This window comes from Haliotis rufescens, unplaced genomic scaffold (assembly GCF_023055435.1).
Source record: "Haliotis rufescens isolate VD_foot unplaced genomic scaffold, xgHalRufe1.0.p SCAF_7, whole genome shotgun sequence".
NCBI classification, from domain to species: Eukaryota; Metazoa; Mollusca; class Gastropoda; order Lepetellida; family Haliotidae; genus Haliotis; species Haliotis rufescens.
This window is the reverse complement of record NW_025964361.1, coordinates 6,988,251-7,001,404: the sequence shown is the minus strand read 5'-3', so window position 1 is coordinate 7,001,404 and position 13,154 is coordinate 6,988,251. Positions and strand designations below refer to the sequence as shown.

General features: G+C 41.3%; 1 protein-coding gene across 1 annotated transcript; it reads left to right on the top strand.

Annotated features, from left to right (window-relative positions):
- The first annotated feature begins 3,574 nt into the window (after positions 1-3,574).
- LOC124144498 (torsin-1A-like) lies at positions 3,575-12,776 on the top strand. The gene is made up of 5 exons (XM_046513929.2): positions 3,575-3,912; positions 8,325-8,590; positions 9,806-9,981; positions 11,387-11,511; positions 11,727-12,776. Exons 1-5 carry the CDS (start codon positions 3,699-3,701, stop codon positions 11,978-11,980), a joined length of 1,035 nt encoding a protein of 344 aa, XP_046369885.1. The 5' UTR covers positions 3,575-3,698; the 3' UTR covers positions 11,981-12,776.
- The last annotated feature ends 378 nt before the right edge of the window (positions 12,777-13,154 follow it).

Here is a 13,154-nt window from a genome sequence, read left to right as displayed (position 1 = left end):
TTGTGTGTGGTCAGTATACTGTGTCTAAGTGGGATATTCATGTTAAACTGCGGCATGGTATCTCAGTGGGCTAGCACTATAAAATCGGCATCAGTCCAGACTAGTACAAGCATCCACACACACACACACACACACATATATGCATGTTGCTATATAAGTGCAATGATCTTGGATGAGTCATTAAACCCCTTTTCCCCTCCTCACCATTCCCTTCATCATCACAGAACAGAACTCTTGAGCTTGAAAATCAACAAGCAATCAAAAGGACTCTTCAACATGGATCTTATTCAAAACTACTGCCATAAAGGAGTAAACCTTTGAACATCTATTTGAATCAGAAGACGATGGGAGACATTAGGCAAAAAGACTTTTAAAGAATTGGTAACATCGCTGCTTGTTTTAATGAACTGGTGTAAAAAGGAGCTGAGGTCAAATATGTTTTTAATGTCCGTACAAGATCACTGAACTTACATAGCGATGTGAATGCACATTTGTATCTGTGTGTGGCTGCTTGTACTAGTTAGGACTAATGCAGGTTTCATAGTGCTAGCCCACTCAGGCACAGTTTACTGACTCCAAGCGCCAACCAGTCCTTGTTTTAGCCCCTTAATGCCAAGCACTAGACAAGGAAACAACAATACCATATTTTAATGTCTTTTGTGTAACATGGATTGGATCGAACCACCAAGCTTCTACTCTCCGGGCACACATTATATCCACTAGACAGAGGCAGTCAAAGTGTCAAAACAGTATTTTTATCAAAATCAATATTTAATACACTGGGTAATCAAGGGTGCCTTCATTGTTGACACTAAAATCATGTAAGATGTGGATGAATTAAGGTGATAGAGTTTGTTTTAAAGAAAATATTATGAAAGATTTTGTTTTGAAATTCTAAAAAATTGTAATCAATTAATATGCAAAAATACCCATAAGTGTTTTCATTGTTTATCATGGTATGGTTAAGGTTATGGTAAACCTTTCAAGTAGTTGACAGGCAGAAGTAAATTATGGGTGTGCTATTTTTATGAAATCCTAGTATTTCAACATGCTGCTGCTTGTATATGTAGATATGATATCACCTGTTTTACTCAATGCCAGTGATGTGAATCCCCTGTTGAATGCATCCTCCATACATTTTCCTGTGCAGTGAAACCTTGTTAGTCACAAAACCCTGTCTTCCAAAGAAATACCAATGGCTACTTGTACATTACAGAACAATACTCCCTACCCATGGTTTGAAAATCCGAAAATATATTAAGCTATACCCAGCGTTATTATTAAGGAGTTACCGAGAAAATGAGAGATGAAATGTCACATTTTCAACTTCCATGAGTTTGGTTAAGTTGCATTGGGAACGAACCATTTTATATACTAAGTCCCACATTGACTGTTGTTTGACACGAGCATGGGCTAAATCAGTGTTTGCGTTGTGTTTTGGGTCGCTTTTTCCATCACTTTCGCTTTTCATTGTTTTAAAAAGTCATTTTTCAGGTTTCATGAAAACACCCAATCACTTTGACATTGGCATATACAAACTGTTTTCAAATGTTAATCACATTGTCAACATTTTCATACCAGCTGACGCTTGGTATTTGTTCATGTTTGACACAATGCATACGTAGGTGACCCTTGACTAATGACGCTGAGAATAGGTTGTTTCACGGGAGTGTATGTTCCATATTAACAATGTTTCACTGTGTTCATGTTCTCACCTATCTTGTCTGATGATGCTAGCTCATCCACAGAAATTCTTGATTGTACAAAATTAATATGTTAAATTGTTTATGCTCCCTGCATGCTTCTGCTTGGATTTCATTTTGTCGTTTGTTGCTTAAAGCAGCACTCGGCAATATTCCAGCTATATGGCGGCAGTCTGTACACAAACGAATCTGTACTTGACACTCCTGTGATTAGTATCATGTTCATCGATCCACTAAATATTGGGATACGGTACGAACCAAGTCAACAAGCCTGACCACCAGTTCCCGAGTCGCCTCTTACGACAAGCATGGGTTGCTGAAGAGCAATTCTAACCCTGGTCTTCACCCTCTCCCCGAGGCAAAGGAGTTAACTGACTATAAAAGTCTGTTTACTCTCTTGCCTCAGGAAGATGGGTCTTCAAGGGTCCCTTCTGGAAGGATAAAGGGGGTCATATACAATTTACATATGTTTGTGCTCAACCGCGAATTCCAGGGCCCCTTTCCACAATGCAGTCGTAGCTTTCAAAGATTGTAACTCCCATACTTTAACATAGACTTTCGACAGTCATATAGTGCTACAATCGCTTTGTGGAACGGGGCCCCTGAGCTCATCTTACAAGGTCCATCCTCTTCTCATTGACGACTATGTTTCATGGATTAAACTGACAAAGATATGTTGTCTGTTGTTTTCAAGCTCATTTTAACTGTTCCATGCTGAAAATACCTCAGCGTTCCTTTGTATCATGTCAATCCACACTAGGAGTGAGTGAGATGGGTTGAACGTCGATTTTTAACATTATTCTAGTTATATCGCGGCGTGTCAGTTTAATGTGTGAGGAAAGCCCGAAGTGATGCAGATCTCAGACGTTTACCACTTCCGTGACACCCACAAGCACGGGTATGGTGCTGACAAACCTAAAAAACATAATCGGGGCGAACCGGGATTCGAACCCACAATCATAGGTTTCTGGCATGCCCAAGGGACGCACAATACAGTATGTTTAAGATGGTTTCAGCATTAAATGCTCATATACAACCGGACACAGAGAACTGGGATCACGGATAATGCCTTGGACAAGCATGAGGAGTGAATCGGGTGAGCCGGATGACAAGCTGAAACAGCAGTGCTGATGATGGTATGGTAAACGCAATAAACTTGATATGTTTAGATACAAGACACAATGATATAGTAAAATGTGTTTCTGTACAGCATCAATGAAAGCATATAAGTAAGTGAGTGAATGTTGTGTTACCCTGCATCTGCATGTTTCAGTTTTATCACGACGGCCTGCAAATAATCAAGGATGAGTTTGACAACCAGTGGTTGATCAACATGCCAAACAGTTGGGATATGTATGCAATCAAACAAATTCACAATCCTGACCACCCAATCCACGTGTCGCCTCATACCACAAGCATTGATAGACACCAGTTCTAAACTGGGGTGGGGGTGGGGTGTCCCCATAGGGTGCATTAATAGTTCGTGTGGTAGAACACTAAAAAAACGAGGAGGGTGCTCTTAATTTTTTTTAAGAAAACGTAATTAATGCAGGAATTAATTTGTGTCTGTTTGCCCCAAAATAGTCAATGTAAAGTTATTTGGTTGAAAACGTTGTCAAACGATTCAGTTACAGATTCTATGCTTTTCATTGGCCAACATAAGAATGCACTTAGAAAAAAATTTAAGTTTCGGGGGGAGGTGTGTGAACACCACTGCACACGCACATAAGCAAATAAACACACGCACACACACACACACACACACACACACACACACACACTGGGTTCGCGTATTTAGCGGATGCGAATGCTAGACTTGATGTTTTGATAAAGGTCGATCTGACATGTATTGACAAACTGAAGGGAGATAATCCAGTGTATGTAGTGAGTTGGTACAGTCGCATACTAAAAATAACCTTTTTTAGTCGATTGGTTTTGAAAGAGTGGACAGATGAAAGCATAATATGTTCAGTTGACGGACCACCTTAATCTGGGATGAATATTGTGATCATGCAAGGACAAACACTATTAGCTGCAACATGTATCGTTGTCGCATGCTGGGTACATTCAGCTGCATGTGCTAATCCCTTTGCTGACTTCGTCGAGGTTATAAAACTAACAGCTGAAGTCGCCGAAGGATACTATGACTCAGTAAGAAGCAACTTTGCTGAAACTTGCGATGATCGATGGCTACACAACAATTTCACAGGTAGGTCCTGGGTGGTAAGTGTACGGGTGGTACTTGACCAGGGAGCCGTTGTACATAGTGATCTTAGCGCTAAGGTGATCGTAACTCCCATACCTTAACATAGACTTATTGTATATACTTCCTTGAACAGTCGAAGCGCTTAGGTTGTTTTGCACAACGGCGCCCTGCTCCCGTTCCGTCTTATAAAGAGGGGTTCCCTAACAAATAAATGTACATAAATATGCTAAAAAATATACTGTCACGCGACGAAAACACAAGGTTATTTAATCGATGTAGTCATGGTTTCAGTTTTAGCATATTTACAATGCTGACAGTGTTGTGTATGCCTAGGGTCTCGACCGTATGCCTAGATACGACAGGAAGTTTTAACGGGTTATAGCGAAAACGGCACCTCAGCAAAACGTCACCGGGCGAAAACGGCACCTCGACTCAAGCGAAAACGGCACCTCGACTCGAGCGAAAACGGCACCTTATTATTTTTTTTACCTCGGTCAAATGAATGATATTTAACTTACATTGTAACTTGCAAAGGCCAATAATTGTGAGATGTTAAAACAAGTTTACATTAGAAAAATTAGCCTCTGCTCCAACTATAATCCAACTTAGCTTATACGCAACTCAACTTATGGTGAAAGATAATAGCTTTGGCGAAAGATAATAGAAATTAAACTCACATCGTCTCTTACAAACACAAATAATTGTGAAATAAAACAAATAAGAAATTAGCCCCCTACTCCAATTTACTCACCGACTTTTATTCACTATACGCTTTTAAGTTTTGAAGTTTGCGAGAAGAATGACAGAAAAAAAATCAACATGCTGTATCATGTGATAACTGTGACCAGTGGAACCGGACTTTCTATGGCCCGTTATAGAGAAATTGTCCGTACTGACTTCCCTTTCCGCTGTGTGAAATGCGTAGCTCCCGTCATTGAAGAGGTGATCGGAAATTCACATTACGGCTTCAGATGTACTCAATACATCAAATACCATGTAAACAAAACCCTATATATTACTACAAAAATCGTTGTTATCGTTATTAAACATAGAGGTTCCGTTTTCGCCCGACACATAGTAGCCGTTTTCGCCAAATGCGGTGCCGTTTTCGCCAGAGAAATCGGTGACGTTTTGCTGAGGTGCCGTTTTAGCCTGCACCCAGTTTTAACCAACCAGTCCTGCTGGGACTTACCGGTCTCATTGACTGGGGTCCTGTATGTCAAAACTTGCTAGCTGCGCGTAACAACAGTGGAACCAGTTAACGGACCCCAGTTAACTGTGCCATATCGCTTAGGTTGAACCGTCTCTCTTATCGCAACCTAGGAGCCAGTACAGGTCAAATAGTCGATGTGGCTGTGAAAGCCTTCGAAATATTAGGCATGCATAGATATTGTTATACGTGCATGTGTGTCACACTAGTTGTCCGAAACGAGTGTCAGAATTCTTGTATTTCCCGAGCGAGAGCGAGGGTAATACATGAATTCTTACACGAGTCTCGTGAAACCAGTATGACACACATGCGAGTGTAATAATGTATTTATTACCCATTATTTCTTAATCCTTTTGAGCCCCCCTTTACAAAAAATGCACTGATCACAACCGCTGTCCCAGACGACCACAATTGTCGAATGACGTCAATAATCTGCAGCTATGGCGTCGTTTCTAGTGTGACGTCATTCCGTCCTCATGTAACAAGTAGATTTGAATGACGTCATTAATGCCATCCAGATGACGAAAACATTGCACTGGTGCGCGAGAAGTGATGCTTGCACAAGTTCACATATGTTTGTTTTTTTATGAACTCGGTTATTTCTGATCCTGTGGGTAATAAATAGAGAATCTCACCCAAATGTCTTTTGATAAAAGTGGAAAAACTCCGAGGCTTGCCAAGGAGCTTTTCCACTTTTATCAACAAGCGTTGATATATTTGATATCAAAAGACACGAGGGTGAGATTTAATTTATCATCCAACATCATTCTTCCGACTTTTTCAGTTTGTAGACAGTAATAAGCAGTATCTTAAGTGTAAAAAGTACTGCTAACAGCTGCAGTGGCAAAGCCATTAGTGATGTCATTTGATTGTGACGTCATGGTAACCAGTGACGTCACAATTGTCTGCAAAGCATTGTGATGCAATTTCATTGCAGCAATATCTACAATGCAATCTCATTAAAATCAGATCTTAGTTCTCGCTACCACTAAACAAAGATCTGATGACATCCCATTACGGGTCACGTCAGACCGACCTTGCGCGAACTTTGACCAACCAATGGGATGACTGTCAAGAAGTCGACACTAGCCAATCAGAAGGCCGCTTTCTCGTGCTTTACGGCACTAATTTCACATTAGCTACTACGCTTCGAAACATATTTTGATAAATATTCGATTACAAAATTGAAACCTGTACAAAAGAGTAGGTGAGTGAGTGAGTTAGGTTTAACGCCGCTTTTAACAGCATTCCAGTTATATCACGACGTGTCAGCTTAATGTGGGAGGAAAGCCCGAAGCAGGTCTCAGACGTTTACTACTTCGGTGAAACCCAGGAGCACGGGTATGGTGCTGACAAACCCAGAAACATAGTCGGGGCGAACCTGGATTCGAACCCACACTGTAGGTTTCTGTCGTGTCCAAGGGACGCAACTCTGCACAGGGAATCGCGGCGCCTTAGACGACTGGGCCACCCGTGCCCCCCTGAACAAGAGAACATTGTAGAATGGCTAATAGATGGTCTAGGTTAGTAAACGACGCTGTGATTGGTCGGTGACAGGTCGTTATGACGTGAACCCAAATGGGATGTCCTCATATCCTTGTTTAGCGGTTGCGTAAACTAAGATCTGATTTTTATGAGATTGTCTTCAATATAGATATCGCTTGATCTCACCCAAGCCATATCAGCTTTGGGAGCCAGTTTTGGATGATAAACTATGTTCAAAATACCTTCAAAATTTAAATTGTACTTAATTGTAGGGGATTAAATTTCCAAAATTAATATCTTGATATATTTATGTACATGATATCAGTATGTAAGAGAAATAATAGTAAACATAGTCTAACGTATTCTTTGGCAAACATTTCGCTGTTTTTCGAATACACCCCCGAATTGTGCTATGCAGCAAAGATTTTTATAATACACTTCCCAGAAAACTTTGAGCGAATAAAATACGCAAGTAAGACTTTATATGTATGCACATATGTTGAGCTATGCATACGATATAAACGTCGCATTGACAATATTCCGAACTTTGACTTTCCTCTCTGGCGCCAAGAAGGATTATATGTTCAAAGATTGCTGTCTACGTTTTATATAATATGTAAGTTAACTGTTTTACGACTATGTTGCCCTGGTCATGTACGACGCATCTCAGAATAGTGACCGCGGCGGTTACGTGAACAGCGGTTGTATGGTAGACGTTGCCACCTTACATTTTCAAACAAGCACAACAACATTAAAAATTAGGTATCAATAGTTTGGCAACTATCCATGAAACGTGATAGCTTTCTATGGAACATAGATTATTTAAGAATTGTCTTCAATAATTTAATTTATGGAGGTATTTACAAGCGAAAAAACTGGAGTGCATATTTTCTGTATATCTGCAAAAAAAATAATATATATTGAAGTCAATTCTTATGAATGATTATGTCAACTATAATAACTTTTTTTAATATTTAATAAGAACAGGGTTTTACTCTTTTGTGGGCATGACCTCAGTTTTAGGTTCAGGGAAATACAAACGGCAACACAATCATTGCTGGGTTAGCCAAGCAAATGCCCTTGCAATTGATTTTCCCATATTATATCAGTAGTGTTTGACGTTCTGACATTATATTTTATGTAGTTCACACAGTTTTAAATCAGATTCATAGAAATAGTTTTGGTATATTAATGCGTTCATCATCTTAAATATTGCAGTACATTATTTGCGCAGTTTCCGGTATGTTTCCTGAATCTCCTTACCAAATATACATTTTAGAAGGATTGACAGATTTGCACGAGTTAGATACGTAAACATATTAAGCATTCAATAATAGATATTATCAGGGAACCAGTGATGCTGCCGTCCATAAGGTACACCTGTAATGTGTCAGTAATACTTAACAGTGGTCTCTGGATCAATTCTAAGACTTCATGACCCCTGAAGATCCGGGGTAGAATAGGTCTTCAGCAACTCATGCTTACCGTAACAGGCGACTATGCTTGTCGTCAGAGGCGACTAACGGGATTGGGTAGTCAGGCTCGCTGACTTGGTTGATGCATGTCATCGTATCCCAATTGCGTGGATCGATGCTCATGATGTCAATCACTGGCTTGTCTGGACCAGACTCGATTATTTACAGACCGCCGTCATATAGCTGGAATATTGCTGAGTGCGGCGTTAAACAACAAACAAACAAACTAAGACTTCATACTTCAGGACTGTCAAAGCAACTTAAGGAGAAGCTGTATGGCCAACATCTTGCACTGAAAGCTGTGACCAATCACATTCGAGGACACCTCAAGTCTGCGGAACCAGCCAAGGCTCTGGCTCTTTCCTTCCATGGCTGGACTGGCACTGGGAAGAACTACGTGAGCCGCATTGTAGCAGAGCACCTTTATAAAGAAGGGATGCGCAGCAAGTTTGTTCATCTCATCCTTGCAACCAAAGAGTTTCGACATGAAAGAATGGTGCCATTCTATAAGGTACATGGTTATTGGGTTTGTTTGGTACATGTAGTAGTCTTTATCATGTTTATGTATTCCACTTCCCAGGATAAAAATCCTCAATGTTGCAAGTTTGTTCATCTTATCTCTGCAGTCAAAGAATTTTATGGTGGAAATGTGTCACTGTATGAGGTTAGGGATACAAGGTTTTGTTTGGGGGTGTCTTTATACACCTACTGCACTTTTGCCTAAATAGTATTGTAGGCATCTTGCTGTCTCACTGTAACCATGTGAGAGGTACTACTTTCAGGTGAGACGTTTTACAGTTTAATTGTAAGTCGTAGTGTTTTACAGTTGAATTGTATAAACAACATTTGTACACGCACCTTATGTTTATGTTTGGCTGGTTAAAAGTAACAATTGTTTCCACATGACGCCGATCGAGCCTACAACCGCACATATATTAAGTATTGTAACTCACTGTTTTCCCCACTGAGCCACCGGGGCAGGTGTTGAAAGGGTGTTCAGTCTTGCATGTCATGACTTCAGTTGTCTGCATGCTGCACGTGATCTCTCTCTCGCCCGCTGTCACTGAATTCGTTTTGTACCGCGACTACTGTATTGTTTCACTATAAGGTATTTCTTGCTGTTCATAAGTTAGTGAAAACACTAACTTGATTGAAAATGTAACCCCGAGCTCGGGAAAATCCCTCGGGCCGAACAAAACCTCGGAGTAGTGTTCTAACTATAACATCCTTTCCAGTTCCAAAGGTAAAGACCCCCACAAGAACGTCTGATATTTTGTTGCCATGTTCTGTTTAATTTACCAATATCAATGTCCGTACATACAAGTCATGTCAAGCAACACTTATAAATAAATGACTTCTTTGATAGGCATTTAGAAGTTGGAGTACTAAGTAAGGATAAGAATTTATGAATGAACAACTTCTTTATAACAATTAAGAGCGACGTGTCGGTGTAGGTTCTAACACCGTTAGAACCGCACTTGCTTGATAACGGTGTTAGAACCTACACCGAAACGTCGCTCTTAATTGTAATAAAGAAGTTGTTCATCCATAAATTCTTATCATTACTTATAAATAAATGCTATGTGTTTAGTTAGGATCGTGTTCGTAATGTCGTCTGCTCGATGTATGACAGATGGGGGCCGAGGCCATGGTGGTAAGTTAGGAGAGACGCCTGCTGGTGTAATCATGGTGAGACTACTAACGCAAGTTATCAATAATTTTACAGGACCAGCTGCATGCTTGGATTGAGGGCAACATCACCCGCTGTTCTCGCTCACTGTTTATATTTGACGAGATGGACAAGATGCCGTCAGGTCTCATTGACACCATCGCGCCCTATCTCGACTCCCACTATACGGTTGGAGGGGTCAACTACCGCAAAGCCATCTACATTTTTCTCAGGTGAGTCACCAACAGGAAAAGAAAGAATTCGGACCATACCAAAACATTGAGATGCTGAAATCCTGCGAGATCTTGAGGGAAATGATCCTTAAACATTAGAGACCAAGCATATAAAAAAAGGCATGTTGCCATGTTTAACCTTCAACGTGTCCAAAGAACAAGGGGGCGGTCGGGTAGCCTAGTGGTTGAAGCGTTCGCTCGTCACGCCGAAGACCCGGGTTCGATTCCCGACGTGGGTGCAATGTGTGAAGCCAATTTCTGTTGTCCCCCGCCGTGATATTGCTGGAATATTGTTAAAAGCGGCGTAAAACCATACCCACTCACTCACTCCAAAGAACAAGAGGGTAAAGGACGTTTTGTTGTGTGTTTTATTGCTTGAGGCATGTTCCTCTATTTTTCTTACAGTAACGCAGCTGGAGATGAAATACAGAATTTGAATATAAATAGTATGACACATTCAGATGATTTCTGTGCTGAGAATCTTGCAAGATAGTTAGGGAAATGACCTTTAACATTAGCGCACAGAGAGATCACAAAAAGGCAGTTTGTAGTGTATTTCCTATTTCCCAGGCCAGCCATCACCCATTATCAAAGTTATAAAATGGTCTGACAAATGTCAAGTCAGGAGAAATTGTCTGACCACACTCGGACCTGTGTGATGAGTATGTGACTGGTACATGCTAACACTGTCATTAGCAACACTGGTTCTTCCTCTCTTAGGGGCGGTGAGGTAGCCTAGTGGTTAAAGTGTTCGCTCGTCACGCCGAATACCCGGGTTCGATTCCTCACATAGGTACAATGTGAGAAGCCCATTTCTGGTGTACTGGGGTGCAATGTACAAAGCAATCTTAGTGCTAAGGTGATCGTAACTCCCATACCTTAACATAGACTTAACGTAGCACTAAGGTTGTTTTGTACAACGGTACCCAGGTGCTCTGGTGTGAAGCAAGCGTTGCTAAAAACGTTCCCCTTGACGCCTGTTGACCCTTGCATGTCCATTAGAGCTGCCTAGATGAAACCTGGACTTATCTATGCATAGTATATTGTCCCAGGCTTCTGAACGTCAGATGTTGTCTACACTAAGGCGTGCCTGACGGTGAAGTTGAAGGAAAACACAGCGTATCGCTTCCGGGTCGGATGTTGTGACCCTGAACACGATAGGTACGTTTCTGCGACTAATTGGCCTCGACTCAAATTGTCCGAGCAGTTAATGTTGGCAGTTTGGTATCGAATCTGCAGATGCACCGACCGAATATAGTGGTCTTTTTTGACGTGCCAAGTCATGAGTGTTGCCCTGCTGTAGGCAACGGGTCAAAGAGACAATATTGTGTTTCGATGAACAATAGTTTTGTTGTATTTTGCCTCGGTCATGTTCAAAATGATATGTTTATCTGATTTCTTCCAGTAACAAAGGCGGGCATAACATCAAAGAGTATGTGTATCAACAATGGTCTCACGGCTACCCTCGGGAGGATATCAAACTGTCTGACGTCGAAAACTTCATAGCCCATGATGCACTCCACACAAAATGTAAGAAATAAATTGATTATTAATTTTTATATCATTTGTGCCCGGAAATACCATACGGAATTCTAAAAGCATCGGCCGTCCAATTATACTGACACATGTGTTGATATATTGATACAATTGAAAACAAAATATTCAAATATTCTTAAAACATGGTAAATGAAATCCTGATGATAACATCACTGGTGTGGAGTATTAACTGTTGAAATGTGTTTCAGCTGGACTTTGGCACAGTGAGTTGATCACCAAGCACATGATAACAGCATACATCCCCTTCCTACCACTGGAGAAATCCCATGTGAGGAGATGCATCAAGGACAGCATGGTTGCTAAGGGTTACGCAGTGACTGATGACAGAGTTGAAAGTGTTATGGAAGAACTCACATTCTGGCCTGAAAGTGAACAGGTTTTCTCTGTAGGTGGCTGCAAAAGGGTAGCCGAAAAAGTGGATTATGTTATGGAAGACGACTGATGATTGTCGAAAGGGAATTCAATGTCAACTAGATGTGTGTCAGGACAACATTCAAAGGGCCATGTTTCATCAAAGGTGTCCAGGTCCCTTTGGTTATCTATACAGCAATAGAAATTCGTAGCTAATAAGGCCTCCTATGATATATAGGTTATGACGATTGATATACTAGTTTACAGGTACCTTTTGATACAACATTTTCACATGATCGTGGTACTGTCGTAATCGTACAAGGGACCATGTTCTTGGGGCTATGGAAAAGGTTTTGTCACTTTTATTTGCCCATCTCAAGCTGATCTCAAGCTTATCCGATAACAATGACTGAGACAAATATTCAGCAATGTTACCAGAACCTGAAAATGAGGTCCTAGACATACGGTAACCAAAAGAGTTGTGTTTGTTTATAGATGTGTGACGTCCCTTGTAATGCTCGGTCATAGCTGTACATAAAATATCCCTTCCATAACCCATGTAGCCTATGAAGGCTTGAATGATCTATGCGTTATGAAAATTGATATTTTAGTTAATCTGTCAATCTGTTAATCTTATTTTATCTCATGACAAATATTTGCGAGAGCACCATACCCTGGGGATGATGTCACTAGATCCTGAAGGGGGCACCAGACGCTGGAGATGATGTCACTAGATCCTGAAGAGGGCACCAGACCCTGGAGATGATGTCGCTAAATCCTGAAGAGGGCACCAGACCCTGGAGATGATGTCACTAGATCCTGAAGAGGGCACCACACCCTGGAGATGATGTCACTAGATCCTGAAGAGGGCACCAGACCCTGGAGATGATGTCACTAGATCCTGAAGGGGGCACCAGACCCTGGAGATGATGTCACTAGATCCTGAAGAGGGCACCACACCCTGGAGATGATGTCACTTTATCCTGAAGAGGGCACCAGACCCTGGAGATGATGTCGCTAGATCCTGAAGAGGGCACCAGACCCTGGAGATGATGTCACTAGATCCTCAATAGGGCACCAGACCCAAGAGATGATGTCACTAGATCCTGAAGAGGGCACCAGACCCTGGAGATGATGTCACTAGATCCTCAAGAGGGCACCAGACCCTGGAGAATGTCACTAGATCCTGAAGAGGGCACCAGACCCTAGAGATGATGTCACTAGATCCTGAAGAGGGCACCAGACCCTGGAGATGATGTCACTAG